The following is a 21529-nucleotide window of genomic DNA, read 5'->3' on the forward strand; positions in this document are numbered from 1 at the left end:
TAATTAAATATTAGTCATTTACGCTACCTACTTTTAATTTTCTAGTGGTAGCGCAGTCATCGGTAGAGTGTAATCAAAATGCAAAGGATAATATAAAGTATCGAGACTCAATAATACTGCGGCATGTACTTCAAACTTCGTTAGTTCAAAGGTGAAGCGCGAAACTTGCTTTGGCCCCGCAGTCAAAAATTGCACCACTACGCTACTGGTAGAAAGCATCATAATTGACTGAATAAAGATCAAGCCCCACCACCCTAATGCCACATATTTTTCTACGTTTATTCTTTGAGCGAAATCAGAAAAGTCTTCGGTAAAAACATGTTTCTTTAACAAATCTCGTGTAACGTGCAGCTTCGCGCGTGTGATACACGTGTCTTGAGGTCAAATTTGTCCTCAAAAAATTACTTCCATCTATTATTTAAGAAATAAAAGATGTTCCCTGTGTTTGCACGGGCTTATGCAAACGGAGGAGACCTTTGGTAGAACTCGAGAGCAAGCTCGAGACCGAAGGTCGAGGGTTGCACATCCTCAAGAGTTCTCACAAAGCCAGTGCAAACACGAAAAACATCTTTTTATTTCTTTTATAAAAGAACAATGGGAGAAAAACAAACATTTGAATTTTGCTCTAAAATGTATTCATGATCGATTTTCAAATTCTCTTTGACTGATTGATTGTTTAGATTAATTTGATTGGTTGAGTTGATGTGCTTTGTTCATTGTGTTTATTTTATAAAGTTCAATGCTTCCACTGACTTTGACAACCAAAATTCGCCATGTTTTTGACCACACGCGACGCACTAATAAGTTATAGTAATTCGGTTCAGTGATAGACAGACAGAATTGAATCAAGATTTCCCCAGCTATATATATGTCGCTCTAACGACTGGCCGGACTGGGCCAAACTCTCATGAATAGTGTGCTGTGACGCTTGTGTTCGGCAGCAATACACGGGACGGTTGCACGAAGCCTGGATAGCGTTATCCATAAGATAGCATGTTTTTTCAAACTTTTATAAAAATTTTTAAAAAACAAAAAAATATAAGATTCGAGCTGAGCAATCACTGAAATAAAAAAATTTTTCTAAGGTTACGAAAAATATAAACACCTTTTTTTAAAGGTTTGAAAATTTTATTGTTTAATGGTTAACGTTATCCAGGCTTCAGCAACAGGCCCCTGGCAATTATACACAATCACAATAAGACTGTTGTTATGGTTACATTAAACTTATATTGTAATGCGCATGCCCTTTCTTTCATTGCAAGAAATAAAGCTTGTCATTGATCGTTGATTCTTTTGTATCAAATTTCGTGGTAGACAAATTCAATCACTCGCTTTAAATGGAAACTCATTCGTTCTATGTTTTTTCTGAAAGAATATTGAATGGTAAGAATTGAAAATATCGTTTAAAACACTTGTCAAACTTTATTATTTGACTGACTGTGTGTAGTTTGGTTTTCCTTGTCTTAACACTCAATCAAGCTTCTTGTTTGTTAACTAATCGCATTTATGCGTTTACAGACATTTGGTATAAATATTTGACGCGAGACTTTATAGATTCTTAATAAGATCTTTTAAACTTAGATTACACTAGTAACTGATAGTGATGTTTAAGTCTGATACCTTATTTTGCTACGATAAAAATGTGCTTTTATTGGCATTATTTCTTCAATCATACCACAAGCTGCTGTCACTAAAAGGAAGTCCTTATAGACAAATTGTAGGTACCAATAGTTCTTTCAGGAAAACATTAAGACAATGCATCATGTGCACATAAACATAACTCTAGAGCCTGATGCATGAAGGCCAAATGATGCTATCCACTTGATATTGTGTGTCAGGGGGGTATTGCTAGAAACCAATATTTTTTAAAATTATTGACTTGTATGTTAAATATTGGCATTTTCGGATGCTCACCTTTAATAGAACATGTATTAAGTGTCCAATCTCTGTTAAGCAGTCACAGGACATTATCCCAAAATGATATAAATGATATAGTGATATAACATGATATAAATACTATTTAAGTGACCCTTATTGAAGGATCACATTTACTAAGTGGATAAAATCACCATTTCTGAGGTCCAAAACTTTATTTTTCATTTTTCTATGACTTTATTAAATGTTTTAATATGGTAACAACAGCGCATCATAAAATATATTAGTTAAATCTTTGTTTGAAAACTTGTCATGATTTTTATGCTATAGTAGTTAAAAGAAAGGAAAGTATTAAATTATGTCAAAACTCTTCAATAGTTTAAGCTCGAGATTTTATACCTTGTTTCCTGTTTTAACCATTATCTAACGGTCAACCTGTTTCAAGTGGGGACTGTTTAAAAGAGCTTTGACTATAGTTGACAAAATGGTGAGATTGTGGGATGGTAGGGTGCTGGGATAGTGGGGTAGTGAGATGGTAGGGAAGTTGCCCCCAACTTTCATAAAATTACAAATTTGTCGACAATTTGTAGTGATGTCTGAAATGTGAAAACAGTGAAATGTTATGAAGTTCAGAAAAATGATCCTGGAGCTTTTGCAATTTCACTTGGAAACTCATTCATAAACCTAATTTTTTTAATCCACTCTCTACTGGCCAGACATACATACCCTAGGACAGCCTCCATCAGTTCCACAAATCCTAATTTTCTGTGAATATACCTTTGAAGTTTGAAAACCAGTGGCATAGCCAGCTTGCCAGTTTGTTCATGTTATGTAAATATTTTGGTGTTCACTCTCAGTAAAAACTATGAATTCTAAAGAAATGAATTTAAATGCTAATTATGAAAAAATTACAAAGCATTATCAATTTGCAGTAAACCATTGATGAAAAACAATAAATATAACAATTCATAGAATTTTGTTGAAAAGTAAGGACCTGGGAGGCTTTCCAAGAAATTTTCAAACGTTTTATTGCATGATGAAAATTTACTTAGCATTAACAAAGTTTCAGGCTGGCTAAGCCACTGTTGATAATCGATAAATAGAACAATTCATGGAATTTGGTTGAATAATCAGGTCCAGGATGTATCGCTTATTTTAAACAAGAAGTAAACAAAAGATGCTTTTGCCGTCTGCTTTCGAGTTTTGATTCTTTTTTATTATACTGTAGTAAGTTTTTTGCTTTTTGTACGAGCATCAAGAAAATTTGTTTTCTAGCGAGCTGTTATATTGATTACATGTTGTTTATAATCTTCGTATGAGCTAAAAGCCAATTTTGACGGGGGGGCTCAACATTTTTACCACGTAAGTCCAAAGCGAATTTGCCCTAAAATTGCTTCTGTACTGGGAATTTTTTGAAATATTAACCACAACATAGTTTCAACGTATATTAACGATATGTATATTAATTATTGATTATAATGAAATGTTTACATATTATAATACTCACAGAATATAGCAGTATTTTCATATGCCTTAGACTTAGTTAATGCTATTTTGTATTTTTGTGTCTACAAGTTTGAGTTTATTAGAATACTTTTCCACGATCTCATACAAGTTCTATGATATGGTGTAACGTAGTTCATGATAAGCATCATAATATCACTTATTCTTCCTTGCCCACTAGATATTTGAGTTATTCTAGAAGTATTTTTTTTTGCATTTTCAAGGAACTAAAATTTTTACATCACGGCTGAAAACAGAGAAAGCGTAATTGCAACGCAAACTAGTTTGCATAACTAATAAAATTGCTTCCACTTTACAATAAAGTTGTACGAATTCCGTAAGAGTTACACTGATACCATATGCTTCTGTTTCGATTTCGAATGACCTCAAGACCCCTTTCTAAAATTAAAATGTTGGGCATTTGGGGGGCACAACAAGTTTTTAGGGGGGCACGTGCCCCCAGGCCCCTCTTAAGCGACGCCACTGACTACAAGCAATGAAAACTTATGTAATTCTTTTTGTGTTTTTTTTTGTTTTTACAATCCACATATTCACATATTTAACCATATTTAACATTTTTCCTGTATGGATGACAAATATATGTTTTTTTGAAGTCTGTTAGCAGAACTTTGAAATGAAGTCGAAAATTAAAAGTCTTTTTATCAAGCAATGACTCACGGACTTATAATTTACTGAATGATCATAAAAGCAACAGAAACATGTTTTTCAAAATACGAGTGGCTTAAACCCATCTAAAATTACAATAATAAGGCAAGCATTGTTCAAAAATTAGATTGTCATAGTATTTACTACAAAAGACTCCCCCCAAAAAAAAAGACGCCTACCATATTTTCGACTATAGATTGCGATGCCCCCTGTGCTATAGAAGTGGGGGGGGGCACTTGGGGGAGGAGCCCCCCTTATACCTTTGAAATGGATAATTTTAAGAGGGCACTATTGACAAAAACGTCAAGAGAGCCCCCCCATCTGATAAATTTAGTTCTACAGCACTGGATACTACCCAATGCCACCTCTAGTATTATATATAATCTTTATGCTCTCTCCCCTTTATCTCCACTACGGAGTTTCCACCACTTAATGCAATATTTATTTACATAAATGAATGCTATTGCAGGGAAGTAGAATGATGGCAGACAGAGAAAGTGGTGTAATCGCAATTCGTCAAAAAGATCGTACAAATGGCTGGTCTTGGCCCCTGCATCCATTTCAAGTGATCGCCTGGTTCTTTGTGGTTGGTATTCCCTTGGTGTATTATGGAATCTTAGCTTCCCATCTACCACATGACGTATTGATTCCTGGCTGTGTTGTATCCTTTGTATTTCTACTGGTTATGTTAAACCGTACACTGATTGCGAAGTGTTCGTGTTTTCTCCGGTCGCGTGCATTTTCGCAACTTTTATCAGAAGGCCTATAACATGAATGTAGCTTGAAAAGAATTTTTCGACAAAAATGGCCGACAAAATTCGACATAATTTAACATCGTTATTTCAAACCCTGTTGGAGTGTTACCCCCCCCCTCCTCCCCTTCGAAAATCTGCACACCTCCTGTCAAATAAGCATTGATGTATGTGAGCGTTCTACTACAAGTATGTTTAGTAGGTTAATAAACAACAACCTAATTTAGCTTCCTTTATATGTTGGTATTATACTTTTCGAGTAATTGCCATAAAGATGGTAATATAAAAGTAATTACTGCAAAAACAATCATTAATAGGTATGAAATATTAGAGGCTATGCAATAGTCTTTCGTGCTGCTTTCCTTAGCAGCGTACAGTTACCAGGCATATGCCTTTTCTTCCATATAATATTTCACCTGGCATGCCTTACGGTGAACCCAGCCGACCCTAATGTGAAGCTGAAAAAGGTAGAGAAAGCTGCAGAGTTCGATCGAGCTCTTCATAAACACGTGATTGAAAATTATCACTGCTACATTTGCCAAGTTGAAGTGTGAGTATGTTTTTGCTCTTAAAACTTGCATTGGTTTTAACGCTTGCTTGCTTGACCACGTGATTGTGGAAGCATTTTCGCTTTTCCTGCAATGCTGTGACTCAATAACCATACAGTCAAATCTTGATCACGTTGTTCATTTGTGATGTTCTGCAACGATTACTTCTCTACTTTTCCTCTGCTTCAATACTTGATTATTTTATTTTTTAGGAGCAAAAAAAGTAAACATTGTGCTAATTGTAACAAATGCATCAGTGATTTTGACCATCACTGCTTATGGCTGAATAACTGTATTGGTGGTCAGAATTACAGGTATACAATTCAGATAAAATTATCGTATAGTATCTGTTTTATGCTAACTATCTCGGATATTACTAGTTATAAATGTTGTAATATGCCGCAAATCGTCCTGTTTTAACTTTCTTGCCTAAGTCATTTTTGAGAGTTTTGAAAAGAGAAAAGAATCAACCTTATTTTAAAAACAGTTGAACTTTTTATGGAACATCATACATAGAACATTTATTGAATTGTTTTTTGATTGGTCAATTGACTTCGGCGATAAATACAGAACGCATTAGTGGGCAAAATAATAGTTTTGGGCGAGAATATCTAAATTAAAAAAAATATGGCTTTGGCAATAAAGTTAGTTTGGTGACGAAATATTTCGATTTTAAGCTATTGTTTCAACACTTATTTAATTGAATCGAAGCCGACACCAAATTTCTAAGCGGCTGTTCACATGAGCTCGGTAACCGGGATTCAGCGAGGCGTGAAATGCTTTTGACTATTAAAAGGAGCAAAAACTTCAAACGCAAAACTTACAACGTTTTCTTATAGTGCAAATATGAAGTGAAATTTTCGTGCCTTTTGTTTGGTTAAATGAAATTTCTAGGTAATTGCAAAATTTTGATTTATTTATGACCATGACACGTTGAGTGGAAATTGCCAAATTTCAACTCTAAAGGTCGTCCTTACATGCGAACTTTTTTCGCCGCCATGTTTGCTCAATCTGACGTCATAACGAGTACGAAAGTCGCGAGCCTAATAGGAATTTCTATTGTGCCGATGTTGTTTGTGCTGAATTGATCGATTTTTTGTCGCTAAAAGATATTTCTTCGAAAAAAAATGAAAGTAGCTACATATTCTACAGTCCTTCTATTCGTAAAGGATTTCAAAAAAAGAATATAATAGTGGCGCAAGAACGCCTGAAGTCGTGAACTACCTGGGGCCGGTTGCATAAAGCTCTTAACTACTTTTTAACTACACTTTTTGCTGTTAAAGAGTAGTTAAATTTAACCACGCGGTTAATTCGGTTGTATAAAAAGTAGTTTGCGCTAACTGCAGTTGTAGTAGTTGCAGTTAACTATGCTATGGAGCATAGTTAACTTTTCAAAACACAGTTGAATATGGCGGCTTAGCTTCTCAAAGAAAATTATGAGCGAGATGTTGTTGATCAACAAGGTTTTACCTTGAGTTTTTAATCACATATGTATCTTCCATGGCAAAGGCTTTTAGAATAAGAGCTTTATGGACGGTGTACTACATTCGTCAGTGCTGTAAACATCCCAAGTTTTGCTGACGAAAAACAGCCAACAACTTATCCGAGTAACAAACCCTTTTTACAAAAGAGCAATTGCATTGTGTATTGTCTTCTTTTGCGTCCAGTAGCTCTTTCAATTCATAAGCGAGACTCTCAATTGAGATAGAGCCACTTCTTTAAGATTAGTGCACATAACTCGCTGACATTGTCTTACAAACACGTACACTTCGTTCCATGACAAAAAAAAAGACATAATGTTATTCGAGCAATGATCCCATAGCCTTGGATGTATGAAATATTCAATTTGCGGGTTTTCCTTTTGCATTTTGATTCATGGAATATCATATGCATCATATAAAGTCATTGCTCTATGGAGAATAAACTAGATTATGTTAAAACAAAGAGGTACTACAGTATAAATGTTGTGCTAAATATACCAATGATAATACAAATAGATACATGAGCTTTACAACAGTTTTTAGTCATGACTACTCTTTTGCGTATCAGCTGCTTGAGATACAACGATGTTAGTTTTTTAAATACATAAAACATTTCATTAACATGCATGGTGAAGGTCCATGTTGCTTGATATATATACATTATCCATTGCACGTGTTTAATTAAACAAGCAGAAAATATACATGACAGTCAATTAGTGGGTTTTATTGATATTTCATCATATATTTTCTATGTAAAAATGTTTATTTTTAATGTACATGCAATCTTGCCTGCCAATATTTTTCTAAGAAGCAGAAATCTCTAGCTACTGTTTGATGACTTAAAAAGTATGAAAAAAATAAACTCCCAACCTTTAGACAAAAATAGGCTAATAAATCACGAAGGCATAAATAAAAGTTTCATAGCTAAGGCTCATTAACAAATATACCCAATAGTTTTTATAACTCAGTTTTTTGCAAGGCATAATTAAGAACAAATAAGTATTTTGTGTATAGCTGTGAATATAACATGTCACAAGCAGAGAAAAGACAGTTGCTGGATTACATGGCTACTAACGATAATGGCTCAAAGAAATGTTTTCTAAGAATAAAAAAGTCCATCACTGTCACCTTTTACAAATATGTGTGACTTATGTCTGTACAAACACATTTCTTTCAAGCATTTTACTCAGCTGTTATAAAGAGAAACGAAACGATCTTTTCCTTTGTCACCCTCAATCTCTCAGTTTTAAATTCTGTAAAAGCAATGCCATTCAAATATTTAAATCCTTTCACATAGAATACAATATGAATCAATTTGAGAAGAGTTCATTGTTTCGTTTGCCCAAGTCCATTATATATAATTGGTACATAAAAGAAAGCAGTTCTTGCCGAGACGCATATCATTCATCAACATCGTACTGTACTACACAGAAGATTCGGGTCGATTTTCTTAAGAAAAGTCCAAAGTATATGCTACAATTTAATCCGGTTACCATGTAACCGTGAATCGTTTATAAAATTTTTTTCGCATCATCAACATCCGCAAAAACGACAATAGTTTGCCATATTTTAGGATTTTTACATAAGCCAAGAGATTTTTCGTGATTTTAAAGTCGTTTTATTGCTCACTTGCCCGCCATTACAAAGCATAAATTGATTAAACATTATGTCATTTAAAGTAAACACTCCACGCAATTTCCACTCAAGTTAACTAAGCAGTTACTTAACTATCACACTAACTACGTTTTGTGCAACGCAGTTAAGTCGAGCAGTTAAGTTACTACATTTAAGGACTTAACTGCGGTAGTTAGCGTTGACTGTAGTTAAAGTTAACTACGTTTTTATACAACCGGCCCCTGAAGACTGTCTTCTCATTAGTGACGGATGTTCGGGGTAGTATGCAACGTTTGGCGTGCCCATAGTTTAGCGTAAGATCAGCTGAATTGCTGAATATATCCGACTATAAGCTGACAGATCTCTGCTTCAATTTTAGAACAAGTAAGCAGCAGCCCAATGCCTGTAAATCAATGAAAAGTAATAGAACCGATACCGATACAATGCGCCAATACTGTGTATCTATGTATGTAATTAGATGCTGCCTTTCTTGTTATTGGGGGCAATGTATTTGTATGAGGGAAACATGAAAACCAGTAACATGTTGCATTTGGTCCAACTAAATCAACCTACATATGTAAAATGTTATTGAAGTTTGAAAATTGGTAATCCAGGCATTTAATACATAAAAGATAAAAGTTTCTCCGAATTTTAAATGATTTTTATTGAGCTTTCGACTCGTTGCTTCGAGCCTTCATCAGAATGAGGAAATTACTATTTACATGTGCTTTTGCTTGTAGACGCTTAGAGCGTCTAATTGAATTAGCGGGTGGATTAATGTGATTGAGTGGGGTGGAATGCGTTGTCATGGGTTTTGGTGTATTGTTAATATGTTCGGTGTTAAATGTTTGTAAAGTTATTAGAGTGTAATTTTGGTGTTGTTTGTAGTTTTTTTGTCCTTTTTCTTTAGTTGTGAGTATATGATAGGTATGTCGATATGTCTGTGTATTGTGTCGTTGTCTTTACTGTACCAAGTTTCTTTAAATTCGCGTGCGTGTTTAGTCTGTGCGCGTCCGAGTACTTTAGTTTCTCGAATGTGTGGTTGTTTCCGTGGGTATGTTCTGCCGGTAGTGAGTTCGGATCTCGTCGTTTTATGGCGTTTTGTGTTCTGTGAGTCTTGTTTCGATTTTCTTTGATGTTTGTCCTATGTATTGCTTTGAACAGTGTTGACATGGTATCATGTAGATCGCGTCAGTTGTATCATGAATTGTTGTTTTGTCTTTATGTTTGATGAAACATGATTTGAGTTTTTGAGTAGGTTTGTGGGCGACGTTAATATTAAATGGATGAAGAAGCCTGGCAGTCATTTCTGATGTTCCGTTTATGTATGGTAATGTGACGATTTTTACTGTTTCGTCCGGTTTCTTGTGGCTTTTGTCGGTTTGTGTTTTGTTTTGTATTTTGGTTATAGTTTTGTTTATGAAGTTTCTATGGTAATTGTTTTTAATAAATGTGGAGTATAAGTAGTTGCGATCTGTTTTTTTGGCTTCTTCGGTGTTACAATGAGTGTTTATCCTGTTAAAAAGTTTTCGAATGCTGCTTATTTTATGTTGTGTTGGGTGATTGCTGTTGAAATCATGTATTTGGTCTGTGTGGGCAGTTTTGCGGTATACTTGTGTGTTTGGTGTACCGTCATCTGTTCTGGTTAGTAGGATGTCGAGGAAGGTAAGTTGTTTGTCGTGCTCTTCGTCTTTAGTAAAGGTAATGTTCTTTGTGGTATTGTTTATGGTGTGTAGGATTTGTTCTGTTTTGTCTTTCTTGACAATGGCAAAGATGTCGTCGATATATCTTTTCCATAGTCTGATGTTGGTGTTGTTTGTGACTGATTGTGTTTCGAGGTGTTGCATGTTATTGTATATATACCTGTTGTATTAACTTGTCACTATTGCACATTATGTTGATTTCATATTGGTAGATGCAGTTTTAAATGGTGTCAGATAGAATATCTACAGGCCTACTGTCAATTGCCTTTATGAAGGCATTGAACACAGTCCTCGAAATTATTGAAAATCATGGACACATAAGGATATACATGCCAACACTCATGATTTATTTTATCTTAGTACACATTTCATTGTATAATAATCAATAAGAATTTAGTCAGTTTTTGGTTAGGTACATTTATTGTATTTCCCAACATCAGAAAATACATAATACATAGACATCGCATATTATACTTAAATGTTGTCCAGATGCAAAAATGGTGCTAACAGAATTAAGTGGGCTAAAACTATAGCTTACTTTTATTCTGGTCATTTATTTACATACACATATAGAATGTCGAGAATTAAAATAGAACAAGAATATATCAAGCATTAATCAAGAATATACCAAACAAACCCATGAATATACCAAATAACAGCAAGAATATATCAAACAAATAGCAATACATAAAACAATGCATACTTTAAAGTTTCTACAAACAAGAAAAATTAGTACAGTACTTTTATCTTTTAAATTGTCAAGTATTCTTTGTCTGCCTCAGCCAATTATTTACTACCATTTGCGTTCAAGCGTTGAGTGCGAGAAATTTTTCACAATGTTTCCGCGTGTCTGAAACGTGACGTTTTCTTGTCGTTTACTGCATGTTTTAGGCATGGAATTTGCACCTTTTAATAAAATATGTTAACGTTTGACAAGCCCATTAAACAAGTTTTCCTTGAAGAAACAACATCTTTGCATGTGTTCCCTAATATGTTTATTTTTTACTTATACATCCGTATAAAAATTTGCATGGAGTTTGATTAGTTATTGCAGCTATAATGCAGATTAATCGCGAAGGTCGTCCATTTAAGTCTGGTGTCGCGCTGTCCTGCGACATGAAATCATGATAATCGATGAAATGTTTCTTCGCGGAACCGACAAAATCGCGCTGTTCGTTCCTATAGGCACATACACTGCAGTCTGCCGTGCTGTTTAAGTGTGTTCAACCTGGTTCGACCACAGTAAAGAAAGTGTGGACGGAGCAGAAAAAAGAAAGATTTTCCTATGTTTGCTGTTGACGTTACTGATGAACTTCTGCGTTGCTTCCCACATAGTGTTATCTCATCGTGAATTCGTACACACATTCCAAAATCTCATCAGAATTCGGTACTTCTGTTAAACAGCGCATAGCGTCTTGCAGGTCAGATTCGTCCCTCATCGTTGCAAAGTATTGTCATCGTCTCTGTATTGCAGTCGCGCGTTTTTTGTGTCAACTCCTTCCATAACTTCACAACTGTCTCAGCAATCATTTGTATACAAATTTAAACAAGTCAAACTATTTTTTGAATCGAACGAACCTTTTCTCAATAATAAATTTTCTTTACATTGTCTCCGAAAAGTGTAAAAGTAGAAAATAAGGGTGTTACACAAACATGCAAAGATGTTGTTTCTCCTAGGAAAACTTGTTTAATGGGCTTGTCAAACGTTAACATATTTTCCTAAAAGGTGCAAATTCCACGCCTAAAACATGCAGCAAACGACAAGGAAACGTCACGTTTCCGACACGGAAGCATCATAAAATTTTCGCACTCAACGCTTGAACGCAAATGGTAGTAATCGTAGACTTAGAATTAAATCTTTAATAACAACTGTAGTTTCTTCCCTTGGCTTACGAAGTGATATGATTTTTTTTTCTTGAGTAATACGCAATGTGCAAATGAATACGCAAATAATTTTTCAGTAAGCAAATAATTCCCCAATATCCACATTATCAGTGCGCTCTTCCCACGTGAAAAGTCAAATCACTACGCAAGCAAATATTATCAACAATGCCTGAAAAGCACGTCAATCCACGCGAAGAAAATGTAACCACTTCTTTTGCCTTTTTGTATCTGTTTCTCTTGTCATGAAATAAATTAATAATTATTCCTTCAATGTATTGATTATTGGAACAATTCACAAAGATTTGACCACTAGGGGATTGTGTCTTTTAGCGCGAAATCATATATTTCTATTAACTCAAAAAGCCATGTTGAGAGTGTGTACTTGATATGACGACACACATGTCAAAAAAGTTCTCGCAGGAACTGCCTAAAATCGCAACTTCAGACGGCTGTAAAATCGGTCTAAGAAACCAATTTCAATTCTATCTTTAGGAACTAGGTTTTCAAAGCCAGCGCTTTTGATTAAACCATTAAAAGGGACATGGAAATTTCACTTCATTAGCCCTTCAAGCTTTATAAGTCATTTTCAAATCAGGCTTCATAAGTTGTAATTTTCAAATCAGGCGAATTTATTTGTTTTCATTATGAAAGGGCCTATGAAATTCCAATAACGTCATTGTAGATGAAATTTTGGTGGCAGTCTTAGGATTCTGTAATAAACAATACCGGTCAATCTTGTACAATCTCAATTTTCTGGCATTGTCAAGCCAAGAAGACGAACTTTTTAGTATTAAATATCTTTGCCAGTCGTTCTGTAGAACGAATAAAAACGCAAAAACTGTGATTTTGTAATACAAAAGTATAGTAAAGTGGGACGGATACCCCCCACGAAGGTCGTAAGCAAATGAGCCAACTTCCGGCTTCACTTTTCGTACTATATCTTAGGCGGCCCAGATATCTGTTTGTTTTTTTGCCATCGATTTATGTAGTAAATATATTCCTTGATGTATATGCAATGTTTGTCAGGCGCACTGTCTAGCGTGAGTTACACTTATGTATGGTTTTATAGGTTTTTATGATTTAACAAGGTAGACAATTCTCAACACAAAATTAATCACCGTTAACCACTGATCTGATAATAGACTGGATACAGCTTCTATCAGTAACAAAAGTGAAGCATAATTTTATATGCAAAATGCACTTCTGGTTACCCTCTAGAGATACAAATTACTATCGAATTGTATAGCGGATAACGTTTACAAACAAAGATTTTTGAATATTTAAGGCGGCCTTTCGCGACTTTCTACTTATCTCAAATATCTGTTATGGATAAAACAAGTTATGTAAATCAAATTGACATCAAATTTATTACGATACTTGTAAAATATCGGCGTTCGTGTTCGTTTAAAAATTGCTCGTGCAACAATCGAATTTGCCCCTATCGTTGCCAAGGTATGGGCGTCCAATAAGGACAAAACTACCAATGTCATACATTTAAATCGAACGGTCGTGAATTAAATCGAACGCTTCCAAGAAGCAATTGAAACAAGCCCGCATATATCGAACTTACTTAAAAGCAAATCGAAGTTACCACACAAAAACAGATCGATCTGTCAATTATGGTAATTTGTAACCCAGGAGGAAGGCAAGAAAAATCACTGTCAAAATGGCCAGCGTTAGATGTCTTCCGAATGTTGAATATTTGATGAATACCAGTTAGGTGACTCAGATAGTATAGCTGTCCAAAAACATAAATAAGCAACGGCTGAACTGCATCACAAAAAATAAATGCCAAACCAAATACCATTCAAAGAAACAAAAATGATATTGATTATAAATAGAGTGAAGATCAAGTATCTAGAGATATCTGCAATGCAAGTGTTACTGACAGCATGCTTCTCAAAAACAGTACACAAGAATGTATTTTCAGTGACCACCAGCTCTACCTGAATAATTCTATTCAACGATATTCAGTAATTGGTTCACATTACCTGTGACATAAATAGTTCAAAATGTCATAAAAAACGTAGACGCATGTACGAAATGGCGTACCTATTTTATTCTAATGTTTTTGTATTTTGTATAAGCACTCTCCGATAAGTCACACTGCATACGTCACAACCCGGTACCATCTTTCCCTTGGTATATTTTTAAAATGGAGTAAAAATTCTATGTTTGAGACGTTATAAAATAAGTTGTATGTTTCGTAATTGAATTCTGGTTTTTGCTAATGGCTCAAAACGACAAGGTCTTTCGAAACAGCCAAAAAAATTCGCAAAATTTCAAATACCAAACATTTGAAAAGCCCCAATCATTGATCATTCAATCATTGGACAGTTATACTACATATTGTTTAAGATTTGAGAAAACTAACATTGATTACATGAGAAGCTGTTTACTATAACATGTGCTTTTAAGTCTTTTCTGATCCATGAAGCTTTTTATTTTGACAATTTGACTGGAATGGTATTAAACCTGAGTATTTCACATACATGAAATGTTGTCCCTGGTCACATATTGTCCCCTTTTCTAACTGAACACCTCATGTAGAGATGTCAAGGTGTGTGTTGATCTACGGCTCATACCAGATTGTTTGCCATAAATTCCAAAGGGCTATTGATGTATGAAAAGCATTTTCTATAAGGTAAAAATGTCTTCCTATGTATGCAGATAAACCTTAAAATTTGGCAAAACAGCAAAGTATTTTTCATGATCACTAGGTAATTTTTCTGATGATCATTATAATTTCTAAACTAAATTATTTCAGATTTACATTTAAACGAGCTTTGATCATATGAAAAGATATTTACCATAACTAGTAAGCATGACACATGAACCAATTTTAACATTCATGTAATTATATAATTAAAGGTATGTTGGTTACATTCTGTTTGTATTGGCAAATAAATGCTACTGGTGATTGCTATATAGCACACCTTGCATATGCTTACAGAAGATAATAGTCTAATAGCCTAATAAACATTAAGGGCATTAAGCTGTCCTTAATTGCAAATTTTTACTCTAATAATTTTGAGTGAAAATATATTAAATAATTTAAATTGAAATAAAATAATTTAAATTGAAAAAATTTTGAGTTTTTTCTCAAAAGGTGAATTTGCTGGCTCTGTATGTGGACATGGGTAAAGGGTTACAATAAACTTGCATGGTTTGAAGTCTGAGCTTTTCTATATCTATGAACTGTCCCTTGTAGTACCAAATTTCTAACTTAACTCATTACATAGAGGTTTGAATGGGGGTCTCTTGGGGAGTCTATGCCTGACAACTTGGTAGAAATTTTTAAAGACAATATCTTTTTTGGAATAGCATTATTGTAAAATAAATTTTATGTTTCTAGACATGCTAATGAGCCATATATTTGGCATGATAATGAGCCTAAATATTTGGCAAAACATTCAAGTATTGTTCACTTCAGTTGTTTTTTTTTGAAAAAAACGTAAGCCAAATGTGTTGTTTTTACGCAAAAACGATGCCTACAAAATACATTTTGTATTGCTCTAAAACCCTGAAATGGTATTTCCGAGGCTCTGTGTTTTGGTAAGGAAAATGTAAAGCAGATATGATATAGTTTTTAGATTTATTTCAATTAGTAATGATGACAATTTGGATTTAACAGAACGTCAAAAATAAGGAATTTAAATATATGACAAGACGCCTGCTCAGGCGTACACTCGTGTTCTTGTGATCAAACAATTTCAGTTTTGACGATCGGATCAAAAAATGAAAGAATGTCGGAAAACATGAGCCGATGGCGATTGATTTCTAGAGTTTCTTGATTCGAGCAACATTGCCAAGTGTTTGGATCGGGCTATCGGCCATCTAATCAGTGATCAAACATTTGAGAAACTACTTTTATTAAATATCAATAAGAGGCATTGTTGCAAGTATTGTTAGCAAAAGCATGAAAGCTAAATCCTTCCAAATGCCAAATTACAGTGCTAAAATCTCTCATTCAAAGGAAGCTGTAAAAATTTGTAAACAACAAAGTCAAAATATCGATAAATCAGGAATTTAAAAGTATATGTCGCACCATGCAATATGTTGTAGCGTAGCTTTGTCTTTTTTTGCGTAAATATTTCCAACCTTTTTATTGTTTGTTAAAGGATGGCTTCTATATTTGTATTGTCGAAGAATTATATTTTGCACTCCTTGCAGTCGCAATGTTGTGAAAGCCAATGCATTCTGGGCCAACAAAGTCGATTTCTCGACACCACAAGCCGAAGCCTCTACTTGTGCCCCTCCTGAGCGCGAGTAATAAGTGTCAAGCTATGGCCCTGTGGAAAATAACTACATTAGCATTGATATATTTACCATGTGCAATGCCTCGGCATTTAAACAATAAACAAAAAAATTAAAATTGGAACAGAATCATCGGCAATATAGTCCTATCAAAATGTTAATAAGTAAATATTCATACAACACAACAAACCGGTTTCATATATCCTGTTAAAAGAACGATGTATCTATTTACTACACGATTGTTAGACAAATAAGATATTATATTTTACAAAAATCGTTTTAATTCAAAATGGCGAAGAACTTATCGTACTATCTTTAAAATTTACGAACTTTTATGAAGACATCGCTGCTGTAATGTTTTTTGAAGCTTCCTTTGCACGATATAAGCACGTGAACTCAAACACACATAACATGCACTGAGCGTATAGAGAGCAATAAAAAAGGTAAGATAATTACAGGACATTTTGATCAAACATTGTGCACAGCGAATGTTTTGTACGAAAGAGAAGCGCCAAAGTAAGGAATGATTTCATAATGTGGCATTTTGAGAAGAAATTATTATTGTTATTTTTCATATGTTGTTATTACGAAAGGGAATGACCTTGGGACTTCACTATAGATGTGTTTATAAAGTTTTTGTACTTTATAATTTAAACTCAAGGCCACAGTAAAGAAAGAAACAATAGTCTCACTCTAATGAAAATTTAAAGTGGCAAATATCTTATTGTCCATGCGATTAACTTGGTGCAGAGAAGTAAAATGCGTTACCAAGATGAATGTTAAGATGACTAGCTACAGCCAGTAATCTATTTAATGAAAAATACAGCACCAAGTAGTGGGACTACTGACTACAGTTTGTTCCGTGTTCTGTAACTCTGGTCAAGGCTACCCACTTGTACACACTGTGTTCCTATTTTTTTAAGATTTGCCGTAACAGCTTTATTTAGTATAATGAAAGGTATATCTTGTACGCATGTGTTCTCCTTTTTACGTCACATCCTGTTCAGAGTCACCCACTTCTAGGCCACAAAACCCATTAGAGATAAAATTTTTGTCTTATGAAATATACTGCAAGTGTTCTTAATTTCGATTTAATACCTAGGTCAAGAAGTTATTTCCCTGACCCTGATATAAAGGCACTTTAAGGCTAGTTCAGTTCGTTTAGATATACGAACTTGATTGGTATGACTGTTGATAATAAAGTAAATGGTTCGAACGCGGGAGTATTGTTACATGTTTGTAGGTGTAGATTGTCCAGGTTGGTATAGTCCTGAGAAGGACTTTTGCTCAACAACAACATCAACAACAACAGTCCAACAATTTACATCTACAAACATGTAACAGTTGATATTGTTAATGAAGGTAGTTATCTTTTGTTTTGTAGAATGTTTCTCGGTTGTGTATCTTCGGCCCTCGCTTCAGTGGTATTCATTATGGCGTTCTGTCTTTATCTTTGTATCGTATATTTTATCGATAGAGACAGGCTGGTGAAAGACAGATGTACTTGTCTATATGACTGGTTTTACGTTCTAACTTTGTTACACATTTGATATTCAACGTCCATGAAGTCTGACGTGGGGATGACGATGGAAACTTTTTTCTTTTCAGGGTGGAGTATCGTTCGCGAGATGAACGACAAAACCTTTCTGGCTGTCGATATAGTAATCATCGTTTTACTCTTCGTCGCATTTCTTCTGCTCGGTCACTTAATGTGTTTTCATATAGTTTTAAGTAAGTTAAATATTTTAGTTTGTAAAATTTCCTTTAGTTGGCATATGCTTCATTATTTTACTTGCATGCGAAGATGGAAAAAGAAAGAAAACGCTTATTTCCTTTGTTATTTCTTGCCCCGATGGTTATATTGGATATCAATGGGATTGTTGTTTTAGACGCATGTTTCTGGAAGTTAATAAAAATCTTTTTTGATGTTTCTCTTCTAAAATTTTATTTTTCATTTGTGTTATAGTTAGTAAAGGTATGTCCACGTATGATTTTATTGTTCAAAGTCGTCAAACTGTCGCTGAAGCTGCAGAGTCTAATCCATCAATATCGATGACTTCGCCAAAAAAGCTAAAGTCATACAAGGTTTGTCAGTATTAGAAAAGAGTATGAATCCAATTCTAAGTTTGATGTAAGAAATAAAAGATGTTTACTGTGTTTGCACAGGTATGCAAACCGAGAAGTCTTTTTGGGAGAACTTCAATGCAGATCAGTGCAAGCCCGAGACCGAATTTCGAGGGTTCCACCTGCTCAAGAGTTCTCACGAACGTCTTCGAGGTTTGCATTAGCAAATTAAAACACTGTAAACATCTATTACTTTTATAAACAACAATAATGCGAAACAGACAAATTTAACACAAAGGTTTCAATTGTTCTTTTTAAATTACGTTATTTATCGCTTCCTTTGCCATTAACAACAAATTAAAGTCGGTCCATTACTCCGTCGATCCACAAATCATGTTGAGCTCTGTTTTCTTTGCGTATGAACAACAAACCACTCATAGTTTGGGAAATAAATTGCTAATTAATTATTTTCACAGAAAACGTGCGGGATAAAACGCCCACTCCAATTGCATGTCATTGATAAGTCCTACAACTGTTCTTGAGACAATTTTAATGTTCCATGACGTGTGAAGGGTGGAGGGGTGGGTGATCTAACTTTATGTCTAACTTTGAGATGTCTACCCTTCGGCTAGTTTGATGACAATGACCTTGTGTCTTGGTGTAACTTAGGTGCCGATTACATAGGCGAGTTGACCCGCTTTGCCGAGTTGACTCCCTTTGAATAATTATTATATATTGTTTTGACAGTTGATTACATGGCAAGCGAGTTTTCCCGCCTTGCCGGGATCCCGGTTCTTGGTTGCCGAGTTACTCGCTTAGGTGGGATGAAAATTCCCATGTAATCGCAATGTGCCGAGTTGGCTCGGCAAAGCGGGAAAAGAAATTTGATTCACGCGTGCGTTTTGCCCTCGGAAGCAATAAAACCATTAGCCGCGTGGCAAATAACTCCTTTGTGATTGATTTGCAAATTCTCATTTATTCATTAATTAATTTGATTGGCTAAGGTCAGATCGGTTTGCACAGGCTAATGCGAACATAGCTATCTTTCATTGTTTTTAATTTATAAAATAGCCTTTTAGAAACACATGTTGCGTGGTTTGCGTGGTAGATGTAAAAGGCAAAAATCTAAACAATATTAACAATATGTCATTAAAATCGATAAATTTATCTTTCATTGTTATCAAATGGCTATAAACGAATTCGAAAACATAATTCGTGTTGAGTTATATAAACCTTTGTAAAAGTTTGGGAGAAACTCGAAATTTCTTGGAAACATTCACACTTTGTGCTCGTGCTAGCCACGCAAATTCTAGTTTTTCCCAAACTTACCCGCGTTTTTATATAACTCTATAGAAACACGGAATTTTTTATTTTTTAAAAGTGAAACAAAGCGTCGTACTTTACTCCATCAAAAAATATGTTATTATTGAAGGAATATCACATCACATTGATCTTTTTTTATGAAGAGTAGCCCGCATATTTTGTATATCACAAATGACTAACTGAACTTGTTTTCTTTTATTCTTAAGTTGAACAAAGTCGCTGCTCAAGAGATAACTGTTCAATGTGAAAGAAGGTGAGTTGTCAAACTTAGCTAGATCGACAAGATGCAGGTCAGGCGTTCACTCGAGCTACTTGAGAACAGTGCTTGGTTATATTTGCGTACCATAATACGTAGTTGTCAAATGCCACAACAAAATCAACTGTAATGCAATCTCACCTGTGGCAATGTATTATGTAAGCAAATCATGTTTCGTTATACGTGCCATTAGTGGCACTCACCTTTGAAACGATCCAAGAAAGATTTTCGTTGGTTAAACTTCGTGTAAGTAACGAGTGATTTGGGTAATCTCGCGACAATACAAGAAAATCCAAATTTTAAACGTGGTCTTATCTATACATCTGGATGTCTGTTTTGTTACCTTTATTTTGACATAGTCTCCTTACAATTTTTCATGTCTTAGCTATTTAATGTGCATATGTCAGGGTCAGGGAAATAACTTCTTTAGATAGTTAAATACACTTTAATAATAAACTCGATTCAACGAAAATTTACCATATGGTCTTTTGGGGCCAAAAATTAGAACACATCATTAACGATACAGCTCTTAGTATACAGAAAAAGCTGTTTTAGCAAATTTTCTACAAAACTCGCACTAAAAATGTAAAATGTTGCTAAGGTGTATTGTTTGATGATATCCCGTTAACGAATTTTCAAAGAAAACCTTTAAAAGTAAAACTACGTTTTCTCCTTTTCCACGTCACTTCCGGCACGAAGTCGCCTACTTTTTGGCCCAAAAAAATCCATAAAGATAAATTTTCGACTTATCTGATATATTGCAAATGTTCTTCAGGAATTTAATTTTCCCTAAAATTAATATTCCAGCGAGTGATTTTAAAGTGGTCGTCTGATTGCTTTATATATTTTTCTTTCAAGCAGCAGTGCGGAGATGAAAACAAAACATGTACAAGATTGTCGTATTGAAATTGACGATTCAAGTTAAAAACAATTCAATTTTAATATTGAATTTTTACGACATTACTTGGTATGACCGTGTTAAATATTCTATTGGTAATTTTGTAAATCCATTCGATGCTGCTGAAGTCACCCATGAAAGTAGAAAATGTCATTGATTGAAAACCGGACGTCACACCAGTGCATATAAATGATCCCAAGTTGTTTGTAGAAATGGTTCACAATGTGTATCATAACTATTGAGTCAACCATATTTGAATTGCAATAACATTTGTAAATATTTTCCTCCTTACTTCAAATCACTAGAATCTTTATGATCAATTTTATTATGACAAGAGCTGAAATGAATTTAATTAACGAGGGACCATGTTGGTAAACTATATATGTAGACGCGTATTTATAATACATATTGTATATAGCATAGTATATGATAGTAAAATTATGAAGCAATTACCGTGGCACTGGTTTTTCAAATGTATATGTTTAGCTGGGTTGAGAAAAATGTTGAAGTGCAAGATCTCTTTTATACAAAGACGTTGACTATTTTTTTACGGCTTCTACCCTCCTAAAAAAAAACCCGTTGAAAGTAAAAGGTTAAAGTATGAAACAACGCAAAAGAAATTATTGATTTCATACCTGGGTAATTTCAAAGCAAAGATGAAAGAATTAATTTCGAAGCCCATGAACACTCCAACCATTTCTCTCT

At 34.5% G+C, this 21529-nt stretch overlaps 1 protein-coding gene across 3 annotated transcripts; it reads left to right on the forward strand.

Moving 5' to 3' along the window:
* Positions 1 to 1252: 1252 nt before the first annotated feature.
* Positions 1253 to 21276, forward strand: LOC124436552 (palmitoyltransferase ZDHHC11-like). 3 transcript variants are annotated; one of them, XM_046986496.1, is made up of 10 exons: positions 1253 to 1383; positions 4514 to 4705; positions 5174 to 5346; positions 5557 to 5658; positions 17668 to 17783; positions 17892 to 18014; positions 18250 to 18368; positions 18450 to 18560; positions 19877 to 19923; positions 20785 to 21276. In XM_046986496.1, exons 1-10 carry the CDS (start codon positions 1381 to 1383, stop codon positions 20849 to 20851), a joined length of 1053 nt encoding a protein of 350 aa, XP_046842452.1. In that variant the 5' UTR covers positions 1253 to 1380; the 3' UTR covers positions 20852 to 21276. The 3 variants fall into 3 exon arrangements, with proteins under 3 accessions (XP_046842452.1, XP_046842453.1, XP_046842454.1); XM_046986497.1 differs by having other exon boundaries at positions 20788 to 21276; XM_046986498.1 differs by lacking the exon at positions 18450 to 18560 and having other exon boundaries at positions 20788 to 21276.
* Positions 21277 to 21529: the final 253 nt, after the last annotated feature.

This window comes from Xenia sp. Carnegie-2017, unplaced genomic scaffold, assembly GCF_021976095.1.
Source record: "Xenia sp. Carnegie-2017 unplaced genomic scaffold, XeniaSp_v1 HiC_scaffold_16, whole genome shotgun sequence".
NCBI classification, from domain to species: Eukaryota; Metazoa; Cnidaria; class Anthozoa; order Malacalcyonacea; family Xeniidae; genus Xenia; species Xenia sp. Carnegie-2017.

What these genes read in the sequence shown, in the direction of transcription:
- LOC124436552 (XM_046986496.1), top strand. An exon ending in TTCTCACGAACGTCTTCGAG is followed by an intron (nt 18,561 to 19,876) that starts GTTTGCATTAGC and finishes TTTATTCTTAAG; the next exon opens with TTGAACAAAGTCGCTGCTCA. An exon ending in ACTGTTCAATGTGAAAGAAG is followed by an intron (nt 19,924 to 20,784) that starts GTGAGTTGTCAA and finishes TTTTCTTTCAAG; the next exon opens with CAGCAGTGCGGAGATGAAAA.